At 43.2% G+C, this 24,308-nt stretch overlaps 1 protein-coding gene across 1 annotated transcript; it reads left to right on the top strand.

Annotated features, from left to right (window-relative positions):
• Positions 1 to 202: 202 nt before the first annotated feature.
• On the top strand, positions 203 to 23,032 carry LOC306705165 (nectin-3-like protein; the record flags this gene model as incomplete). The annotated part of the gene is made up of 11 exons (XM_079171867.1): positions 203 to 272; positions 6,503 to 6,850; positions 7,756 to 8,055; positions 9,154 to 9,271; positions 9,627 to 9,778; positions 12,555 to 12,557; positions 13,205 to 13,865; positions 19,037 to 19,107; positions 20,510 to 20,654; positions 22,377 to 22,479; positions 22,856 to 23,032. The coding sequence occupies 11 exons, from the start codon at positions 203 to 205 to the stop codon at positions 23,030 to 23,032; spliced, it is 2,148 nt and encodes a 715-aa protein (XP_079027993.1).
• Positions 23,033 to 24,308: the final 1,276 nt, after the last annotated feature.

Raw genomic sequence — 24,308 nt, 5'->3', positions numbered from 1 at the left:
AATTGGAATCTGTTTAATAATTTCAAGACCCACCGCTGACCGACAGAGAAAACAAACCAAACAGATCAAATGTATGACAGCGGTAAAGCAATGTAGCCCAGTTTGTATTTTCAGTGAGTTATCGTCAAAGACAGCGAAGAATAAAGTGATTTGATCAATCAATGTGTCCGTTATCAACAGAGGTGACGTAATGTGTATACTAATGGACCATTCCTCCGGAGGGGATGTTGCTGTAGGATCTCGACAAATGAGCGGTCACTTCTCATTGTCAGGTGAGTCCCCGGTCCCCCCGCTCCGTGTGGTGTGGATGGTACAGTCCACTTGCCTCTCTGGAGTTGTTGCTGAGGAGGTTCCACCGTTCAACACATACCGTTAAATTGGCATGCAGCCGACGCTCGGGTCCTGTAGCAGAGACACTGCACTGTTCATGAAAAAAATGTTACCGCGCTATCAGCGGAGTTACCTCGGACAGCAGGGCAAGGTCGCGTTATTTCACCTTTTCTGCAGTATTACAGGTGAGTCGGGGATTTTGCACGGCAGTTTTTACTTGTTCTACTAACGTGACACCAGAAGTTTTGTGAAGGAGCCGAGTGTCTCGTGCATCTTGCAGAAATCGGAGCCAACGAGTCGGTTAATTAAACTAGCTCCGACCGTGTGCTTTCAAGTATGGACCATTGTAAGTTGCCAGTTAAGCAAGTTTAGCAGGTGTCAGAGAAAGACCAGGAGGGAAGTTGTCTACTTGTTCACTTCAACGCTTCGGAGCGGTATAGCTAGAGTCTATGATGGTGCGACCCGAGGCTACCATAGAAACTGTCCACGGAAACCAGCGAGGAACACCGGCAATGGTATTAATTCATCTATACCGACACTGTGGGGTCATTGCATATTCAGCGGCAGCCATATTAACTTCTGAAACATGTGCTATTAAAGTAACATGGGGCTGTTTTTATGTGTCACGCCAGCTGCTATTGCAAAAATGTTGAGGAGCTGACATTGGTGTCACCAGAGAAGACAATGCTAAATGTCAGCACCTCTCAGACTGAGGATGGGGGTCAGCCACCATGTGCCTGCAGTGGAGCTCATTATGGTTTAATTAAGGGCTGAACAATTTACTAACTCAAGCCTGAAACACGCCAACTTTGTGCACGGCGCTGTGGTGCTGCTGTAAAAACTAAAAAGGCTTGAAGGGTCCAACAGTTGAGCTCCAACTGTGTCTTCAAACTGTCCACATATCTACTCTCAAGTTAGCTTGTGTGTGTCTAAAAGGAACCAATGGAGCGTTTAATATGGCAATGCGTGATAGGATGTATTACCCACAGGCAGCTTTTTATACCAGCTATCCTTCCTCCACAAACACAAGTTTGATGTTAACAAGTGTGATGCAGTAAACCAGCCTAAAGACGCCCTGAATAAAACATTGCTGTGCTCAGAGGACAATCCATAGTCAAGTGTCCCGCCTTTGCAGGTGGGTATACATACCATGACCAACCAATGAGTGAATCAGGCTGACAGTCTGTGTCTGTCCCCACACTGTCTCTCTTACCATATGTCTCTTGCTTCATCTTAAGGTAAAAAAAAGGACCCCTAAAATGCTCACTAGAACAGCAATTAATGCAACACCACCACAAACTGCATTGAAAAGGGCTGTTGGAATGCATTCTATGTTTCTGGTCACTCGCTAATAGTTTTCTAACTCGGCATTGGCTGTACTTTGTCCATAAAACTGACGCGTAATATATATAGGATAGCAAAATGGGCTTCTTACCTTAGACGTGATCACATCAGAGCAGCGTTTTACAGCAGTGTCTCATCGTCAATAGCTCCATCCATATTGACTAATTGAAAAATAATGACCATATTGCACATGCCGAGATACTGTTTTATGTTGTAGTGGTCCTCCCTTGAACTTAGGCAACCGGGCAGTGTGCAGAGAAGGGACGCTCTGGGCTGCTTTACTAGGACTGAACTAATGGACGGATCTTTTAACTTTTGTTCAAGACTTGACGCGAGAGACAAAAGTAAAGTGACCCAGACCCTCTCTCACATAAGTAATACTTCCATACAACACATTTCGGGAGTTTGAACATTTTTAGACCAGACATTTGTACCATGTCAGGTGTTGATTAGTGGAGTTTTGTGACGTTAGAAGACAACCATACTGCTGATTTTGCCTTTTTCATGTTAGTAGAAGTAATTAGTGTTCGTACACTTTTGCGTTATTGCCCTCTGCCGTCGGCTGGAGATGCGTAAAAATATGTGTTCAAAAAGTTGATTTCCAGGTCTGATAAGCCACACCGACACTAGACCCTTTCTGGTCCTGCTCTGCACAGCTTACTCGGCCACTTCCACCATCAACGTTTATATTCTGATTCCCACTTTTAACAAGACTCACTGCCCTCTGGCAAGACACACATATTAATACACTTGCTGCCACATAAGTGGTGCATGTGAAGGTAATATTGACTAAAGTGAGAACGAGCACCAGGGTGTCCCCAGGGAGCAATGTGTCCTTGATGTCAGGACATCTATAATCCGTTTTTGTGTGCGCGTGTGTGTGTGTGTGAGAGAGAGAGAGTGAATGAGACACATTGTATCTACAGTAGCTGCTCTCTTTGAGGATCTGAGGATGCAAGAACATAAAGTTTATTTTTCTCTGTCTCTGAAAACCCAAGAAGAAGAGCGAATACATTCCTATTGCTATGTGTAGATAGGCTGCATAGAAGATCAGATGGGCTTTGCCCTTATTCTCATCACTTTTTTATTCCGAGTTGGAGAAAACGAGGGCAGGCTTATGTAAGGTTGTCGTCATGTCACAATAAAAATTTAATACAGTCGCTATACCTCTTCCATTACATATTCAGTGCAGGAAAATGCTGCTTTCACTCCTCTTACTCTGCTGGTTTCTTGCCATCTAGCCTCATGACAAATACACAAGTCGTGAAATCGGTTAACTGCTTGAGGAAAAGGCTCACGCTGCCGTATGGGTTTACGTGTGTTTATACGAACCATTTCATTTTTACTTTAGGTCGTAGGGCAAACACATGTATTATACTTTCATTCAAAAAGTTTGAGTCTTTACTGTGTCCCTGTTTCCACTTGTGTCGTTTATAAGATACATATTTTCCCAATTCATTTTTTTAGGACGGCCTGTAAACTACCTTTTCATGGAGCCATGTGGTGACGTGCACAGTATGGGCACTTGAGTGCCAGTTTCTTTAAATGTGTTTTTAATGCACTGCCTCCTTTACTTGATCACCTTACTTCATCATTTGCAAGTACGATGCTCCGTTTGGGCTGACTTGCTAATTGCCTTCAGCAACTGAACAATATCAAACATTGGCTTGGGACTATTGCTTTTGAATGAAGTTGCAGACTTTGTGTAGCACGACATGTGGGATATGGGAATATCCTTCAGGAAGCAAAGCCTCCATATTTTGTAGCATGGCTGTTTAACTGGTGGCTCATTCCAACAATTGAGTCATCATTTAAACTAGATTCGGATTGGTTCAGCCACCCCAGATTTCTTACTCAATTCATATTTAATGACATGTAATAAAGCATCCAGTTTTAATTTGTTTCAATCTGTTGTATATAAAAATGGTTGTAAGTGATTCCTCCTGCGTTTTAGACGAGTTGAGAGTACTGTATTGTATTCACCAGTGGAAATGAAAGCAATAGCCATGATGGCGAACAACAATACTCTTTAATAATTTGCTTCAGCAGTCTGAGTTAGCCAAATCAAGTGAGTGTCATCCACCAGAACCACCTGGGAAGCTGCCATTAGAAAGCTTTATGGAAAAGGACGGGCACTTTCAATGGAATGAATAATCTGTCAATCAAACTCTTACCGAAGAGCAAAACTGGGAAAAGCCTCCAGTGCTGTTCTTCGATCTTCTTTCAGTGAAGAAATACTCTCCACTTCTGATATAATTGATGCTATTGCAGCATCTACGCTAACCCCTTCGGGGGCCGCCATTGTTGTTTAGAATGACCCTCTCTGTGCTGTGTGTGTAACCGAACACAAACGCATGACTTGGATTTTTGTGTAATGTGTGATCCCGCGATTCTTGTGTGATCTCATGACGAGAATCGAGCTGCCGTGCGCGGTAACCCTCTGTGTGTTTCTCATTGGCCAGCAACACTGTGAAACGAAGGAAATTCTGGACTAAAATGATTGCAACTTTGAGACCCTCTTGATTTGACTAACAGACTGCCGAACTCTCAGTTTAGTCTCGGCTAAGTGTGGAATGCATGTTTGCGCAGAACGATGACTGGGCATTTTGTCCCCATCACTTCCATTGGAAGCACATAGGGAGGGAATGCCCTATATTAACCGTTACAAGGTGTTTTATTTGTCGTACAACAGGGTTGCACAATGAAATTTCGATTGTAGTCCCATTTTGCTACATAGGAAAAATACAATACAACTATTATTATGAGCAGGAACAAGAAAAAGTGTGTGTGCGCAGGTGTATTTTAGTGTGAATTGAAACCCATGCATAGCCCTAAAATAGCACATAAATACAGGAATAGTGCATCATCAGCTGAACATCTCCACACTGTTGCACTGACTTCGGCTGCTCTTTCTCTGTATGAGCAATATGATGAATCATTATACCCACTCTGCACAAGATATGATCAAAATATCAAGATGTGATATCCACAATTTAACATTTGCTTATATTTTAGATATTTACTGCCGGCCCTACCTCGGCCGAACGTGTTAAAGTTTGCTATGTCAATCGTTATTCATAACTGGATTTATAAGTATTCATAATATATCATTTACAATATTGATTCTCCAATTCAACAAATGAGTAACACTATAATAAGCTGTTACACCATTAGAATTTTATTTTTTCATTATTTGCAGTCCCTAATAACTAACCTTGTAATTAACCCCTGAACCTACCAACATTAATATTAAATAAGGAAAAAAATAGATCTATTGAAGTTATATAAGTGAAAACAGTTCAAACTTTCTTCTTATCCCAGAACAGAAGACAAAAACTGAACATTTTGGGGAGAGAAATATCCTTTTAATAAAGTACTAATATTTGAGGACATTGCCTGTTAGATGGTGATTGGCCAGAGACAGAGCTGTTTTTTGGCGAAACAACAATAGAATATTTGGAGTCAGTTGCCAAGCAGCGCAGAAGGTTATGATTTATGATGATATCTTCCTGCTGGCAGCTTTTTGCAATTAGTTATGTGGTTGAGGGCTTTGGCAGTCCAGCAGTGCTATATTGTCTTTTCTAAAATCAGTAAGGTAATTCCTCTATTTTCTGTTCACTGTAATCCTGATGGTACATTTCCTCTCATTTGTGTTTTTAAACAGGATTTTGCTCTTGCCTCTCCTCCCTCCAAAGCCCTCTTTTTCTTCTCCCAGAGATGATGTCATTGTCGTGTTTGCATATCTCTTCCCTTTCTTTTTCTTCTGCCGGTCTCAGCCTGTTCCCTTTTATCTCCCTTTTGACTTTCCTCAACACGACGTTGAGCTCTCCGCTTTTGAGACATGCCACATTTCTGACAATTGCAGGTGACTTGAGTGCGTGGGGTAGTTATATTTGGACAAAGGACATACAGGCGACATGCTTCTAATTGCCAAATTCAGGTCAGGAGGAGAAAAGCTATAGAGACAAAACAAATTCATCGATGTATCAGTCAGCTGTGTGTTATTTGTTGAAAAAGCCCAACGCCTGCTGTGGTGGTATCAAGCTCTGATTCCGCTCTGATACCCACAGATGTCACATGGTACTGAACTTTGTTTTAACGAGTCCGACTGACGTCAGAGGTAACCCTGAAAATACTCTTCTCTCTCCCTGATGCTATTGTGGTTCTCTGGATTTGTCTCTCGGTATTAGATTGAAGATCCGTCTGTCTGACTTTTTTTTTTTATTGAAAATTGAATGTGTGACATTGAGGAGAATAAAGCAATATCAACCACATAAGTGAATTGTCTGCCATGTCAATTACAAGAAATGTTATTCACCATAGACTTATCTTTTGATTATTTTTAGATTAAGCAATTGATCTTTGAGTCTTGAAATGTCCAAAAAAAAAGTTCCGACAAGTTCTGGGCGCTTCAACCTCTCCAGAACAAAAAGATTTTCATTTTAAAATAATACAAAGCAAAGAAAAACGGCAAATCTTTTGAGCGTTTGAGAAGCTTAAGTTAAAGCTGTAACAATTAGTCCATTAATTGGTTAGTCGATTGGCAAAAAATACTAATAATTTATCGTTTAAGTCATTTTTAATCAAAAATGCCAAAATGTACTGATTCCATGGTTTCCAAGTTTTAATCAAAGGCTCACAATTGTATTGATTGGATAAGTACAGATCTACAATTACACTACTAATTAGCGTTATGCTTTAAAAGTTGGAGTAAAACATTTTAAGGAAGTTTTAACAAAGGCGCAGCGTAAATGCTTTTAACTTCCAACTGTTTTGCTTAATGGTGCTGGATTATTATAGATTGTTTCTGTGTGTGTATCTTCTGCAGGTGTGTGGGGCAGTCAGGTGCTGGTGCCTCAGAGGGTGAACGCTGTGCTGGGGAAGAATGTGACATTAGAGTGCCGGGTGGAGGTGGCTTCAAACCTGACTCTTACTCAGAGCTCCTGGGAGCGCCGCCTGCCATCAGGCTCTGTCACAGTCGCCGTCTACAACCCACGGTATGGCATCTCCATCCCTCCAGAGTTTCTCCATCGCTTGTATTTCCGCTCGCCCTCCTCGCACGATGCCACCATTGTGTTGGGAAACGTGGGCTACGCGGATGTCGGGATCTATACCTGTAAGGTTGCCACATTTCCTCTTGGGAACACTCAAGCCTCCACTACTGTCAATGTGCTTGGTAAGTATTAACACGCACGTGTGTTCTTCTATTTAACGAGTGCTGTAATGTCAAGTGCAGCTAAAACAAATGGTCAGTTAATCATTTAGTTGATTAAATATTGAATATTTATTAAGCTATATATCAAATGTGAACATTTGCTGGTGCTCTAAGTCTTTGTGTTTTGGACTCTGTTGGACAAAACAAGCAAATTGTGATGACTATTCTCTAATATTTAAACTAAATGATTGAGAAAATATGTTTTCGATTGTTAAAATAGTCATTTGTTAAGCTGTGGATGTGGATGCAATTCATTTTAGATTGTTAGGGCTGGACAACGTCGTTGAAATCAATATCACAGTATTAATGAAAGATATTATTAGATATTAATATATATATGAAGATGTAACTAATGTGTGCAAATAATGAAATTGTTCAGTGCAATGATTTGTATTCCACTGGTATGCATTAGCCTACAACACAAAGTTTTGCCAGTTTAACATTGCGACTTGCTTGGAATCATTCATTCAGACAACTTTTGTTCAAAGATAACGTGTGTGTGTGTGTGTGTGTGTGTGTGTGTGTGTGTGTGTGTGTGTGTGTGTGTGTGTGTGTGTGTGTGTGTGTGTGTGTGTGTGTGTGTGTGTGTGTGTGTGTGTGTGTGTGTGTGTGTGTGTGTGTGCGTGCGTGTGCGCACTGAATCCGTTTTCACAGAACATATCACAGGGTTTGCTAGAGCTGCTAATAATAGGTACTAGTGGAATGACATAAGAGGAGAGAACGCATCAAAAGACAACTGGTATTGATCAAACAGAAATGTAATGTAGACCTTTTAAAGTACAATTAACTCGGTAGAATAACCTCAGAACGGTCTTGAAATTCTAATTTCTTTTTCCACTTATCTTTGCTCCCCGTCTGCGTCACAGTGGAGCCGAAAGTCTACGTGTCTGCAGGTTCGTCCGCTTTGGTCGACGGTGGCAACGACACTGTGGTGGCCACTTGTATTGCCGAGCGAGCCCGGCCCCCTGCTGAGGTGTCCTGGGAGTCCAACCTTTTCGGACAGTCCGAAGTGCAGCTATTTGACGAAACCAACGGCACAACCAGCACACAAGTGAGCTACCTCTGGCAGCCCACGCGTCACGTCCAGGGCCAGTCGCTCACCTGTGTCGTCCGCCACCCGGCCCTGCAGAGTGACTTCAGGATCCCCTACCAACTCAATGTGCAGTGTGAGTGCCTTTATGAGCATCATGTTAACATCTTAAAGAGGGGCCTTGTAGTAAATATGCTGATTGATAGAGATTCGGTCCTGCTTTAAGACTTTCATTATGAAGTGAGTGTATTTTAGAGAGCAGTACAGTCTACACTGTAAAATGGGGGGGGGGGGAGGGGCAAGTATAGCAGTGATGTCCTTGCTCCCTTCCTTTACTTTCCTTGAACAGTCAAACACTGTATTTAGCAGAAAGTAAAGGTATTTGATTTCCAACAGCATTCAGTTGATGTTGCTTGGCCTTGTCAGTGTTGATGTTTGATTTATTTGAAGCACTTCAACAACAATTCACTTTTGAAAACGGCTGAATTGACAAGAGATTAAATCAAGGACAATCCATGCACGCTTCCTACAGGTATTAATTATGGTTTAAGAAAGGCTGTCCTTGGTGGTTTCCTTGGTTTTTCCTCTCTTTATTTTTCTGTCGGTGTGTAGAAATGTTTGCCCCCGTAGATGTTTAAGCACATACTGTATCTGTACTTTGTGTCTGTGCAGCAGCTGCAAATAGACTAGTGAAAGGAGTCAAATTTAGTTCCGTTAAAAACTACTAATTTATCGCACAGAACAAAAGGACCGCCAAACATTTTGTTGACTGTCAAAAAACCCCGATGATAACTGACCCCACAGTTGGGGAATAGTGTTGATGATTTGGTTTGAAATTGTGAAAACCATCATAACATGCAAGTCATTACAGTTTGCTTCTCTGTACACTGTACTATGTTTTTGACATTATAGATTATTAAAAGACCGAATGCATATTTGGAGGAAACAGGCTCATGTCTCCATATAAGGCTTTACACAAACCAGGCAAACGGTCATCTTGCACGTTTGCTGATGTAAAGCACAGGGTTTTAGCCAGAATTATTAATACAACACAGCAGGAATCTTTAATATATGAAAATTGACCTTGATGTGTACCAGGTACCTTGTTACGGTTAAACGCTATGATTGAACAGCGAGCAGGAATGGTCGGTTGAACACAGTTTATTTTCAGGTTGTTTGTTACGTTTGTAGTGAAATCTCAAATATTTGTTTTCCCCTCCCCCTCTCTCTTTAGTTGCTCCTGATATCTCTGTTGTGGGCTATGATGCAGACTGGTATGTGGGTCGGGAAAATGTTCAAATGACGTGCAAAGCCAACGCAAACCCACCGGCTAATCACTTCAGATGGATCAGGTGTGTGTGTCTGTTTGTATGACATTTTCCTTCTATGAGTAAGATTAATTAATGAAAGTGCTTTACAAAAAGGAAATGTAACACATTCAAACAAGGGCAGATAGACAATGAAATTAGACATACAATATATAAGTGAAATAAAAAACAGACTATGAAAATGAATAACGACATTAATTATAATCTAAATTGAAGACTAACTTTTGCTTTCCTATTCCAATATTTTAAAATATCTTTTACTCCTCTAAAGCCTTCAAGTCATTATTTATTATATATCCCAAATAAAATGTCACATGTGCTTGGTTATTGTAGGCGTGTCTTCGTGTGTCTAAATATCTGTGTCTCTTGTGCATCATAGATTGGACAGTGAAATGCAAGAAGGGGTGGAAATAATGAACAGCACTTTGCTCTTCCTGCGTCCCCTCCAGCGGAATGACTCTGGAGTTTACAGGTGCGAGGTTGCCAACGACATCAACCTCCGCAGCCGGGATGTGCGCATTCTCATACAAGGTGAGCGAGAGAGTGTACGCGCAGCTGACTCCTGCTGCCTTCTCCTCCCATAGGAAGCACTGTGCTTTGCCCGCACGTCATAGAGGGTATCACTGCACTGTGACATTGTCCTTCAAGCTGAAATGTGACACTGCATCACTCTCACCCATTCTGTACATACTGACAGTCGACCAAGCATTCACTCATGGCAAATTGTGTTGGCACTGATAATATTTTACCTTTTTTACATTTAGTCCTAATTGCATGCTGATTATAACATTAAGTCTCCAGATGTTCAAAAGGGGAGGTCCTGGGCCAAACAGCTGCACATATTTAAGGCCTCTTTAGACCACAGAGCACTGCCCCTGCTCGGTCTTCTTGGCTTGGCTTCTAAGTACGTCTCTCTCTTTTGTGTATGATGAGCATGCTCCTCTGGTTTCACAAAATCTGTCTTGTCTGTGGAAGCTCTCTTCCTGAATGAAGTTCTGATTATGATGTGATCTTCTTTTACATCTCTCTTGCTTCCCTTTCTGTGTTTCTTTTATTCCTGCATGTGTCATGCGGTAAGAGGCAAAAGCCTGCAGCCTTACTGTGAGATGATGTCCCAGATTCATAAAACATTAACTGGATCTTTTCAACTCCTATTTATTATTTATCACCCATATTTCATTTTCCTTTGAGAGGACCTGTGCGGGTGTGCGCAAGCTCACACATGTTGGTGTACCCTTCGTTGTATGTGTTGCTGTCGGTGTTCTCACATGTGTCGGTTCACTGCCTCCGCATGGAGTTGTACAATTCACATACTTGGAGGCTACAAACCATCGGGTTCGTGTCATCTCTCAGATGTAAATCTTTTCCTCACATCTGGCTGGCCTGGCACCGACTTTATAGTGGCAGAGCAATTTTGCAGCAGCATTAAAGCTTTTAGACCCAAATTCTTTCCATTACTTTAGCTCCTTCTGACTGTGGCTGTTGGCTTTTCTGTGTTTTTGGGGCATCACCCGTATCCAGTACATTTTAAGTTTGGTGTTCGAATGATTGCATGTTCTAATTGTATATTCTCAGCTGATTTAAGCATGAAATATACAAAATACTTTGTAAATGTATTTTAAAATTGGTATCACAACATAGTCAGGAAATGGTTTTGTGTTTCTATCTAATGTCTCGTCATTAAGTCACCTCAGCAAGTCACACATTTGCTCTCCACATGTAATAATAATACAATGATTTTAACAACATTTTGGAAATAGTTTTTTCAATAATATGAATCGCAACTATTGTGCTGGATTGCATGACAGTGCACAGGAGTTTAGTCTTTTGATGATCCAATGTGCAAATATCGAAATGTTGGTATTTAATCCAATTACCTTTTTTTATTGGTTGAACTTGTCAAACACATACCAGTAAGTCAGTCTTATCTCCTGTAACTCAATCTGTATATTGTGACCTTTGGATCTTGATCACAAGGTTGAGAAACTCTTGTTTAAGGTGTTTCAGCAACAATCATTTATGCGATTTTAAATTGGTATTATTTACTCTTGACTATTGCAGGAATCAAGAACTTTAAGGGACTTGGCTAAACAGCCAAAACCTTCTTCGCCAACAAAGCAAGAAATAAATGGGTAGAGTGGGTAGTGATTACTTGTTTGAGTCATTTCACATCTCTAATAACTGACTAGTGGGATTTATCTTGGGAGAATCATAGACACTTCTATGGTGTTTATTATAATTTTGCTGTTTATTTTATCTAGTGCAGTGCCCGCTCAGAGCGCGTGCCCGTCCAGAACTGGTCGATTGCCCCAGAAGTGCTGCTTGAAACGTTGTTGAGAACCGCGGTATAGCTGCTTGCACATGTCAAGTGTGAAGTTGATTAGATGAGTGGTTTACAAGATATGCAAAGGGCGGTCATACATATAAAAAAATGACAGAGAATCCTTCCTTTATAGTCAGGCTATGCTGCTATAGCGCCACCTATTGGCCAAATGGCCAAGATAGGACATTTTCTTCAATATAAGCCTTGCCGACAGCATTTGTGCTTAATTTGAGGGTCAGCTATAGCAAAACAATGGAAGAAAACATAAAAAGTAAAAAGTAACTTTATCTGGCTTGGTCCAGAGATGTTCTTTGCCAAATTTGGTGACTATTGCTCAAAATGTGTTGGAGGAGTAGCAAAAAATTGGATTTGGACACCATTCAAAATGGCGGAAAATCAATGTATATGCAAATGAGAGTGGCTTATATGGATAGATTCATCTGGACCCACAACATCCAAGGAAAGAGGTTTTGTTTCTGAGACTTACGGTTCAAAAGTCACAAGCCAAAAGGTCCTTGGGTCCCCAGCAATTCAATACTTGCACAATGTAATTAGCCGTAGATCCTCTTTACGAACTGCACGGCTGTTAACTTCCTGTCAACCCTAAAGCAACGTTACCTTCCATTTCAAACACATCGCACACAAAAACAGAACAGACGAGACAAATGTATACATTCCTTTATTTATGGCATTATGTTGCACTACATTGCCAATAGAGACCGGAAACAATACCAGGAGATGGTACAGGTGTGACTGCCATAAGGAAACGGTATATGCCGGTGGAACTAGTCGGCATTCGCAGCTGAAGCATAGTAGCATACCATCAGCCACTTTTTGACTGCCAATGTTAGCCAGATTTTCACAGCTTTAAAGCTGGAAAGGAGTGAAAGCTCCCGGAGGAGAACGTAAACAGATAAAGAGTAAAACCCTGTTGAGCTGACTGCACACCTCATAAACTTAACGGTGCTCTCCTTTTTATTTTAGGAGGTATGAAGGCTGGCTGACTGGCTAACCTTCTTATTTAAAGACGCTGAGGTGATTATCAAAATGATAAAACCCTAAAAGAACAAACTATAAATACTGTTAACAATATGTACAAAGCTAACTGTAAAAGCCCTGTATCACTGGAGGCGAATGTAACGTTACTGTAGAGTTGACAGAAAGGAAACAGACGGGCAGTTTGTGAAACTGATATACGTCCCACTACATAGTGCAAGTAGAGAATACACCTGCGTACCGTAAAGTAGATCGGATAAACTGTCCTCGAGATATGCCAAAGACACACAGACGGAGATTCTTTGCTTTATAATTCGATGGAAGCTCTGTTTCTAATATGCCAATTGTGTCTGCTCATTTTCCCCAAATAAATGTTAGTGTTTTACTTACCAATCATTGTTTAATAATCCAAGTATGCACCCACTATGCTCTGAGGAATTGGCGATGCAAACCGTAGGCTGCTGCGAGCGTGTGCTCCTTAGTTTAGTATGTGTGGTTGGTTTAGTTGATGGTAGTGATCCCTACTTAGTAAAATGCTGATGTAGTTGGCATTGACATTCTCTGCTTTTCTGTCTCTTCATCTCTCCCCTCCACCCTCTACTCCCCCCCCCCCCCCTCACCCTCCTTCCCTCCATTAGATCCTCCCACCATGCCTTCCACCATTACTGCTCCTGTCCTAACTGGCTCTGCCTCCTCCACCTTAGTCGATGATAAGGGGCATGTTCTTCTCAGCTCGCCCACGCGTCAAGCCCTACCCGAGAGTAACCTTGGTTCCATAGTGGGTGGGGCTGTGGGCGGGGCCTTGTTTCTGCTACTGCTGCTGTCTCTGGTCGGCGTGTATTACCTACGGAAGCCGCAAACCTTCCACGGGAACTACTACACCAAACAGTACCTGGGCCCCAATGACCTCCAGAAGGCCCCCACGCAGCACGAGCTCCACCCTACCAAAGCCGGAAGCAGCGCCCACCGTCAGGACCACGACCGAGAGGAGTGGGGGGACCGCCAGCTCAAACAGGAGCGCGACCGCCGTCGCCATAGCAACTACAACGGCGAGGAGTACCCCTCTAACGGCTACACTAGGGCAATGAGGGAGAGCAGTCATCACAGCAATCAGCAGAATCCCCGTCGTGAACACGCGCAGTATTCTAGTCCACGGCAGGCCAGATGTGCCAGATACCCTCATTCACCGAAACCGCAGAGAAACGGCCCCCCCCACCTGTCAGACGACTGCTACGATAATGGGCCTGAGGGGGATTACGTCTCTCACACAGACGGGTCTGTCATCTCACGGAGGGAGTGGTACGTTTGACAAGCTCCCCCGGTCCCCGCAGGAGCAGAGAAACAACGGAAATCGGAAGGTTTTCCTTAGACGAATTAAGAAGAAGCACATTATTTCTGTTCTGTTCGCACATGCACACTTCTACTAATCTCAGTTCTGTAGTTCTCGTGTTTGGTTCAAGTTTCCTGGTCGACACTTGAGACGCAATGTTTCTGTCCTTGGTGTGGGCAGACTGTAGACTCGACGGACTGGACTGCACAACCACTTTGACGGTCAACATCTGCACGCCTACAGAAGTCGGCGTGTCACTAGACTAACTAAAGATCATGATGTATGTGCGCTCTCTGCCTTACTACATGGACTGCCAATGTATTTACTCATATGTCTTTCAGTTGAGTTGAAGCCCCGGAGGCTTGCAGACCACACGTGGTTGTGGTCGAAGGAGGATTTTTTTTTTTTTTGTTTCCGCAAAATCAGCCTTCTCGGGCTATGTGTCACTTTGCCCGTTTTGTATGTGTTGATATTGCTTACACTGATTAATGAAGACGACCTCTGACCTCTGAATATGAATGGCTGATATTCACGAATGGTACAGAACCCATGACTGGAAGTAATCCCATGAAATTCAAAGGATCACAGGTCCCTTTTTCTAAAACTCAGTAGGACACAGTATAGGCATATAGGCTAATTAAAGAAAGGTTTATCCCACTGAGAAATCAGAATAACTTCATAACTGATGACCTCTCCACACTGATTTATAATCACAAAATATATTGCACTGCCTTTTGCAAAACTTTGTAACGGACGACCACGTCATTTGTTTTCTACCAGAAATGTCTACCCGTTATGTAACTTACCATGATGGGAGACTTGTGAGCTTGAGGACTTGACCACCGATGTCCTAATAATGTCCTTTTAACACTGATGGCTCAGAGCGGGAACCGTAAGAGCATTTCTACTGTATAACCTCGGGAGGGCAAGCAGGGAATGTCGGCATGAACGAGGCACAGCTCACCGTAACAACGGACTGGATTTATCCAACAGTCGAGCCTTGAGATGCAAATATGCTCCAACATTCTGCAACATTTGTGTGTTTTATTGATTCGGGGAAGAGTTTCTGGCTGGTTGTCTTCTTGATTTAGCCTCAAACACATTCTCCTCTTATCTACCATATGGTAATATTTGTGTTTGAGAGTTTGCACTCTGGCACCAACCCAGGCCTCTTGGAAAAACTCAAGAGTGCTGTCAGCGGGGGTATTGTTGAACGCAGGCCACAGTATGGCAGGCACCGTACGCTGGCCTCCCAGTCACAAAGTATTTCGTTGCACAAAGAAGTCATTCAAGAGTGCCGCCAGTACGCCCGACCACAAATAACCGCCGACGGACTAATTTCACTCCCCTGAGTAATCCGTTAGAAAAAGACACGACTGTGACACAATCCCAATCTGAGGCATTAATGGGCTTATTGTTGCTTATCCATGTGTGCAACTGAACACTCCAGTCATGTTCACTAGTTGGTGTTTTTTGTAAATTAAGCATTTATTATTACTACCAGTATTATTACAGTCAAATACACATTATAAAGACAAATCAGGTCATCTGGGATGGATGTGCTGTCACTGTCGCTCGTGGTTATCAAAGCCACAGCGCAGTGCTTCCTCGCCAGATGGGGCAAAAAAATATTTTGTTGCACGTTCGTTCATAATTATCCTTTCTAAAATAATACACCCTATGCCTTTTTTTTCTTTTCTTTTCCTTTTTTCTTTCTCTAAAAGGGATTTGCGGCTGGATTTATTCATTTGTTACCAGACACATTTATTGCTAATCAAGACTCTACCACGTCGCAGGCATACCAAGTACTGTGAGGAGAGAGTGTTTGAAATGTCCGTGTCATCGGGCTGTGGAGCCCCAGTAGTTCAGGTGTCAAACTTAGAGAAAGCCATTACAGATTTAAATATTCAGTTTTTGTACTTGATCAATTACACACAGTTAAATTATTTTTGGCACATGCACCTATTTACCAGACAGCATGGAGGAGATCCAACAGTTTCTTTCATGCGCACTAGTGTTTGTGAATACATGCCAACTTTAGTAGTATGGTCACTTATTCAATATTTGGTGCCAGATGCCAAATATTTGTTTAACTTGTATGTATAAATATGATGATGACAGTCTCACATAGGTATTGCTGACTAGCTAAAGACTGATTATAAGCTTATATAAATGAGTATCACTGTTGTATACAGGGTCTTGTAGCCGGAAATAGAAGTGAAAAGATGCTTTAGGCCACTTTAATATAATACAGTAACAGGTGTCAAAATGGGAATTAGTTATATTGTTATGAACCCTCACTAATTATTTGTCAGGATGTGAATTTTGTGCGGCGAATAGGCTGCGATTCTCCTCGTGAGATTTGATAATGTGTCACTGTAACTCGCTAGCAGAGATGACCCGCATAGTGCAGTTCATGTTGTTTAAACTCATTTCAAACACTGTGCAGTACACCAGAACTAATTTATTCCCATGGACAGAAGCTTCCTATTCTAATAAGTAGCTAAGTTTTAGTAGACTCCCAATTACTTTAACACAATTCCTCACTTACCACTAGTGGTGTGCAGAAAGTTTTGCTATATGTTGCCAAAAGCACTGGATACTCTATCGAACACACTCTTTCTTTTGGTAGAATGTAGTTCCAATGATGAAACGTTTACAGTGTGGATCACCCAAAGTAACTCCAACAATGTTTCTGTCAAGTGATGCTACGGTAAAATGTCTTTTAATGCAATGTTTCAATGTCATGAGCTCCTCAAACAAAATGTCCTTCCACCTTCATCGTGTTGGTGTGGAGGTCGACGTCTGAGAGAATCTCAAAACCGTATGCATTATTAGACACCACCACATGTAAGTGAGATTTTTTTATTTTATTTTTTTTGGGGTGAACTGACCCTTTTTAATGGGAGTGGCCAAAAATAAGTGTTCAGTTGGCAATTTGTGAACCACAAAACCTCATTTAGATGAATTCAAAGTGAGGTTTTGGGAGTGTCTCTGGTCACATAAATGCAGAGAATAACAGGAAGCACGGCAGCGTAACTCCTTCTTGTGTTTGCTTCTATGCACTAAGAAGGAAATTCCACTAATCAATAGACTCGTTTTTTTTTTTGCTTGACTTGTCATTTTTCAGCCCTCACCTGGATAAATGAAGTTCTTTTGTACTGTGACATGTATTTGTATAAAAATCAGTCCTCAATATCTTTACCTTGATAAACGTCACTATGGGTTGAGAAATACGACTAGTGCCTTAGATACCTAGAAGAAGAAATGTGTTTTCTTATCATTGTTTACTTATGGATTTAAGAACTTGTGTTGTTGCTCCGTGAGATTTATTTGCTGCCTTTTTTTTGTTTTCTGCTTCCTGTGTGTTAGGAGGACTCCGTAGTGCCATATTCACTTCTCTGCCCCGGTCACCGTGACGGTTAATGGCGTAGTATATTTGCAAACCTGGAGGCATTAATACACACGAAAAGACAAAAGCTTGAATGCATTTTTGATGTAAAATTAGTGAGAGCATCTCGACTTCACAGTTTTCCGTCGGGGGGTTTTTGGTTTCTGTAGATTCACTGTTGTTCCACAGCAGAGGCGAAGAATGAACTTCAGTCTCACATTGTCAATGAAAAGCACCTTGTGGTCGTGTTTTTGTATATGCAGAAGAAAATGTAAGTCTCTGGAAGGGACAAAAAAAAAAAAATATTTATGTCGGCGACAACAGTGGAGCATTATTTTGTCAAATCTTTTTGAGATATTTTAGTTCAATAAAGCACCTTAGCACCTGCGAGTTCTTCTCTCTGGAGGTTTTTGAGCTTGCCGTTGCTCAGACTGCTCGGTCTCAGCCTCTTTGTGCTTCTATAAATGACATCATCTCTAGCTCCCTCGTGCTGCATACCCCCCCCTCCTCCTCCTCCTCCTCCTCCTCCCACCCCCCCAACCCAATGTGCACATGTGGGAGTTGCATGATGTAATTCAAAATCATGTTTCCTCACTTCACCTCGTCTTCATCACACTTTTTAATACCACAGAGTTCTGGAGCGAGGGGAGACCCGGCACCTCCTCTGACCTCCTCACCGCTCACCGTTCGCTTCGTTTCGGGACTGGAAAGGCCCTCTCTCGCTCTCCCCCCTACAGCTCGTCTCCTTTTGTGAACCCACTCCCCCCTGTGTCTTTTTTAAACGCCGAGTGTTTATGTCTGGCCCAAAGTCCCCACTCACCAGCCCATTGACTGTCCCCATGGCAACAAGCTCATCCGGAGCTGCTGATGGAGGCTGTCTTCCTGCAAGCTCTACCTGGCCACAGAAAGCAGAGGGATGCTGGGTGTGGGGGGGGGGGGCTGAGAGTTAAAGTGTGCTGCTGTGTAAGGCAGAGCAGGAAAGAGAGAATTAGCGACTGGAATTGAGAATTGCCCAGTACGCCCCGCTGCACCACAGACGGCTCCTCTGGCTAGAAGGGCGTACGCTGATGTGACCGTGACGCTGTCAAGCTTGGACTCCTGGTCCTCAGGAGCACAGTCTCCCTGAAAGGTGCCGCTGACCTCTCTGCCTTCTGTAGATCTTATCACGGTCACGGTGGCGGTTGTCATTCTGACCTTGAAACGAGGCACGCTCGGCGTGAACGGTGGAGCGCACAAAAAGGGGAAGCAGCTCGGTATAGTAACGATGATGTCAGCCGGCAATGCTTGAATTTGTTCGAGACACTAGTGTGGAAGATTTAGCTTTTTTGCCTGCGACACAACAGTTTCCAAGGATACTTTTCACAACGCACAAAGGAGTGAGCAAACGTCTCCGGCGGCGGAGAGGGATGCAGCGTGCGAGAGACTCTTTGATATTAACTCCTCGACAGAGGTTGGTTCAAGTTGTCACCATCATTGAGCTGAAAATATTGAGATAGAAGTCGGAGAGAAAAAAAACGACAGACCACCTATAGCGCTCTAAAACTTCCCCCCCCCCCCTCCTCTCTGCTATTACACCAGCATCTGCTCCCTATGGGGTCTGTTGTCTGGGCAATAGCATGACCCTTGACACTGCTGCCTGCTGTTAAGGTTTCAACATTGGGGGGTGGGGGGGTGGTGGATGTCTTGCCATCACTCCATCCCTCCTCTTCGAGCCACTGAGGTGTGCTGTGTTTAATTCGTAATGAGCAGGTCTGCCACGCTGACCTCGCCGAGCACCAGCGTGCACTTCTCCCGACTTCACAGTGACGATGTGTGCCTGCGTGAGATAAAGTGCTGAAGTAGGAGAGACAGAAAGAGCCTCGCACTGGAGCCAGATCCCAGTGTGGGGACAGTTGATCCGCCACTAATCCAAGCCACTCCAGAAGGGATGCTATTTGTACCCACGAAACGTTCAAACGGGAGAAGAACCTACGTTCATGCCTTGTTAATTGTCCCAAATATACTCCCGTTTGGATTAAACCTTAAGAGCTGTTGATGGTGCTTCATGCATTGTGAGCCGTTTTTATCCCTCGTCACTTTATGAATGCCTGCGAAAATGTCTGTCACCGGGTATTAAAGCAGGCAGCTTGATGAACTGCATTTTTAAAGGCTATTTGATCAACTCAAGAGGCTCTTGTCATAGTTCAGCAGCCATCAAAGGTAATCGAATGGCTATTAACTGTTAGAGGACAGCATGACAGGAGGAGAGAGGAGAGGGGGAGGGGAAGAAGAAGAAGAAGAAGTCTCATTCAGGGGCGAGCTCAGAAGTCCCCGCTTGTTCAATCTGCATCCTAATTGAACTGTTATTTAGGATTCTCATCTCAGCACGTTATTGATTTTTTTTTCAACCTCAACACTGGAATTGACCATTACACCCCACAACACCCATGTCACCTTTTGTCCTCCAGTGCCTTCAGTGTCACAGTTTTACACAATACTGCTGATTGGCCAAAACTGGCTGCTCTGTGAGTTTAGTGCATCTTAATCACATTTAATCCTAATCCTCTCAGTGGACAACATGGAGCGTATGCAAGCATATGGTCAAACAAAGCAAATTCAGCAGTCATTACAACAGCAACTAGAACTCCACTCACACAAAAAGACAGAGGAAGGACCATGTAGAGACATGGACGGACAGAGGGAGGTGAATGATTAGTGAGTAATAGAGTTTCAAGGTGCAGTTCAGAGGCTTTTATGGTCCCTTTCTTCTTTTGGCATCTGCATCGCTCCCCCATCTCAGACATTTCAAGTCGCTTAAGAGCCCCTTCCTTTCCTCTCCACGGTTGCATTACCAGGAGGACAGTCCTCGAGGAGAGAAGAAACATGATGACACTCAGGAGCAGTTTGTACTCCTCTCCAAACTGTGCTCCAGTTAACAAATCTCTTACATGTTGCAAGTTTGAAAATGTTTTATTGCAATTAAAAAGGTCATGCCTCAGATGCTTTTGTAGCTAAGTGTCAAACTTGCAGACGCTTTTACTTTCCTTGCCTGCGGATGGTGACGTTTGTACGGTACGTCCTGTCATCTGCAGGTCTGGACTGATGCTGCCGTCACTCTCGTTGCCTCTACGGTGCATAGGTTGAGTTGTTTAAATGCAGCTTTTGACTCTTTCTCTTGTACTTCCTCCTGTTGATATTCCCGTGTTAGTGTTATACTGACCGTCTCTCTCTATTCTATCTCAGACCAGTCTCAAGAAGAGAGGTCAAACTCCATCGTGGTGGCCGGAGCCGTGATGGGCGCGGTCCTCGCTCTCTTCCTCATCGCGGTCTTCATCATCGTCATCCTCACCGCTCGCAAGGCCCCGCCACCGGCTTTCACCGACAAAGTGTGAGTGTGACCGATAATTCATGCTGCAGAACATGTTCGTTGGTTAATTAATGACACGATACCTTGCGAGGTTGACTGAAGCCCATCAGAGAGGGTTCAGGGAGTTGCTCCTTCCTCCCGCGGAGAGAGCTGCAGCGGTGCACGCCCCGGAGCAGGCAGGCTGCAGGACAAGGTTGAGGGGTGGCAGATAATTGCCATCCTGGCAGCAAGCCCTTGTCCTATTTCGTTCAGTCTGTTCCTATAGTGCACCGGTGCTCATGTCAATGTTAGATCCAAGAAGAATAACTTTGAGGTTGAATTATTTACAGAAGGAGCTGGGTCACACTCCTTCAGAGTCCCGTGACTGACATTTCATTTTGTGTGTCTCTGTCATCTATGTTCTGCATAACCGTGATTACCGCTGCTTCTATTGCTTCTATCTCGCATTTATAGCAAGAAAACTGTACTTAATGTGTCCAATACTGCTGATCAACCAGCTACCCATTACATGCAAATCATTATTATGAACCTGAGGACCATATCTGCAAGGCTGCAGGTTGATCCCCTCATCCATCCCTGTTCGTGTGTCATTGAGCGTGCTCACTGCAGGGAAGCACAGCCACCCTCATCGAGCACGTCTCAGGGAAGGAAGCTACCTGCTGAATACATGTTACTCCTGAAGCATTTAACTCAATGTGTTAAATTCTAAATGTCAATTGTAGATAAGTCAATCATGTATGAAAAAGGGGACGTAGACTGATTGGATATTCAAGTTGCAGCTTATAATGAGGAAGTACAGAGTGAAAAGTTGTAATCGAAAAAATGGTCATACATGGATTATTATTGTTTCAGCTCAAATTAATTTGGATTTCCAACCATGGCAATCTCATATTTTCTCCTCATAAATAAAAGGTAAAGTCAACTCATCAATGACATTTGCCTTGCCTTGCTTCTTTACTCCAAACATATTGTCCTCTGTGAAATTGTACATCTTAAGTTCAGTGACAGCGTACACCCCTGACTGAGTTTCAACCTGACTGATTATGTGACGGTGATAATAGGCCACCTTCAGACACTGCTGACTGGCAGAAAACAGCATGAATTAAGGGGGAAAATCCCATGTGCATGGGTGTGGGCCCTGCATCACCACACCGACACTGCAGGGCGGGTGTATCTTACCGCGTGTTGGTTCTGTGGTCAATGCCGCTACAAACTTAGCATCTTAAGTGGGATGACTGGGGGGCGGGTGGACGCAGGCCTCGACCCTCTCCTTAATCACACACAGACGTGAGTGCAGGACGACGTGTCACTGGGCTGGAATCTCTTACCACTTCTCATCCCAATTATTAAAGAGAAGAGCAGCATCAAGTGATATACAGTGTCAGAGAATCAATGCCTGTCATGACATCATTTACGGATGGCCAAGGTTAGTTTCTAGGTTTCAGTTTAGTAGTGGAGGGGGGATTTCAATAAATTAGAAAACTCCACACCTCCAGTCCGTTTCGCAGGCTCTGTGATATGAATTTGCAATTTCCAAGCCGAACCCATGATAACCCGGATGACCTCACTATTGCATCATCAGGGTTATTTGAGTCAAAAGGTGTTCCTTCAAGCGGCCCTTCTCTAAATTACTAATTTACTTAACTAGTTGTTGTATGCTGCTTCTCTTCGTTTACTCTTTCAGGTGTCTGACCAGAAATATAATCTCTCCTCATCGCGGTTTCCCTTTCTCTTTCTCTGAAGGATTGACCTTCCTCCGACACACAAGCCGCCTCCTCCCTACTCTGAGAGAGCGCCGGCCGTTCCCCTGGGTGTCCACGCATCACAAGTGGCCTGGCTCTGTCAGGTAAACCCCGCACCATTTACATAACCACTTTAATATCATGTCAGTAGTCCATATTTCATCCATTATGTACTTATCACAAGATTAACGCTTGGTGAGCAGGTGATGCGCGCTGAGTCACAACAGGAAGTAATAACAACCTAGATACTGACTGACTGTCATAATCTGTGTGTATTAAACAGGAGGCCTTAATGGCTGTGCTCATTTAATATGTAGGATGGTTTGAATCTTTCATTTGTGTGCTCAGCTCAACCTTTCATTAGCTTGTACTTGTTCTAGTCTCGCCCAGGAAGAAAACGTCTCCGCGACTCTCTGATGCTCTTGACGTGAGAAATCGCACGAGAAGATAAAACTGTTTGGTGTCATTTACAACCAACAGACACGCAGGGCGGACCGCAGGCACGAGCTGACTGACGGGCAGCAGCAGCCACCCGCAACGAGGCCACGACCCCCGGCAGCTCAGAGCCCCACCCAGCAGCTGTCCCGCCTGCAGTGGGTGTGTCATCAGAGTGGGACAGACCGGGTGTACATCAACCACCGTGAACACTACGTGTGACGGACGTACTGGACACAGTCCGCGTGCACACGGCAGTCATTCACTCCGACTGAGGCTTCACCGGATTCACTGAGCCATCAATCCAGAGGAGGAAACGGCTGGCAGCATTAGAGGACAACATCTCTCACACATTACCTTTTTATTCTGTGTCGTTAAATGTTATTTGTCTTTGAGGAGTAGTTTTAACATTTGTTTGAAATGTGGATGGAGCCAGGCTAGTTGTTTCCCTCTGCCTCTATGCTTTGTGCTAAACTAAGCAAACCGCCTTCTGGCTCTAGCTTCATATTTGCTGTACAGACAAGAGAGAAGTATTGATCTTCTTATTTAACTCTAAAAGTGAATAGGTGCATTTCTCAAGTTCTTTTTTTTTCTTTCTTATTTCTGTTTGCAGATATCCTGTGTTTATTAGTTTGATGCTTTAGAAATCACATCTGCTCTCTAATCAGCTTGTGCACTATATACAATACATGAGTTAGATAGAAAACAAGTGAGGCTCACAGATATCACACTATATCCAAACACTGTTTCACTTTTTCATTTATTAGAGACCACAAAGTATAAATCAGACTCTATTCTCAGGCACACCACTAGACCAAGCCACTGCTTAGGTCCACTGAGACCAAATGTACTAACTGCAACACAGACCATGAAGGGATTAATGAAGGGATTTCTGTCCCAGTTCTGTGATTTGCTGTTGTAGTGTTGGGACACAATGCTTTTTTTTTTGGGAAGGGGGGCCGCAGAAATAATAGATTTATGTAAATATAGCCCCTATGATAGTGTAATTATCTAGTCATAATCTCCTACTAATCAGGGAAACATCTGAGATGTTACTGTATACACTGTGTGAAGTAGTCGGAGCATTTTGTTTTATGTACTTCATACTCCTGTAACAATTGTCAGACTTCTTTCTTAAGAACTAATTGTCTGAAGTGCCATATTGACATGTAGGGGGGGGGGGGGGGGGTCCTCTATATAGTGTGCTGTAGTTGTTACATATCTTTGATTTATGAATTGAAATGCATTTGAATTAAAATGCGTAACATTTGCACCAGTGACATGATGCTGTGACAACAGTGGATTATAAATCGTCGTCTGTTCTCACTCAGACGAGCTCGATGAAGGCGTTCAATAGCCTCCTGAAAGCAAACGCGCTGTGAGACGGAAGCTCTGAGTCACTCCGTGCAGAAACAAGAGAAGAAGTCCTTGAAGACTTGAGAGAGTTTGAATTGACGTGTGGAGGGTTTCTGAGGTAAATTCATCTCAAGGTCACAGT

This window comes from Pholis gunnellus (assembly GCF_910591455.1).
Source record: "Pholis gunnellus genome assembly, chromosome: 13".
In the NCBI taxonomy this organism is placed as follows: domain Eukaryota; kingdom Metazoa; phylum Chordata; class Actinopteri; order Perciformes; family Pholidae; genus Pholis; species Pholis gunnellus.
This window is presented reverse-complemented; position numbering and strand designations above follow the sequence as displayed.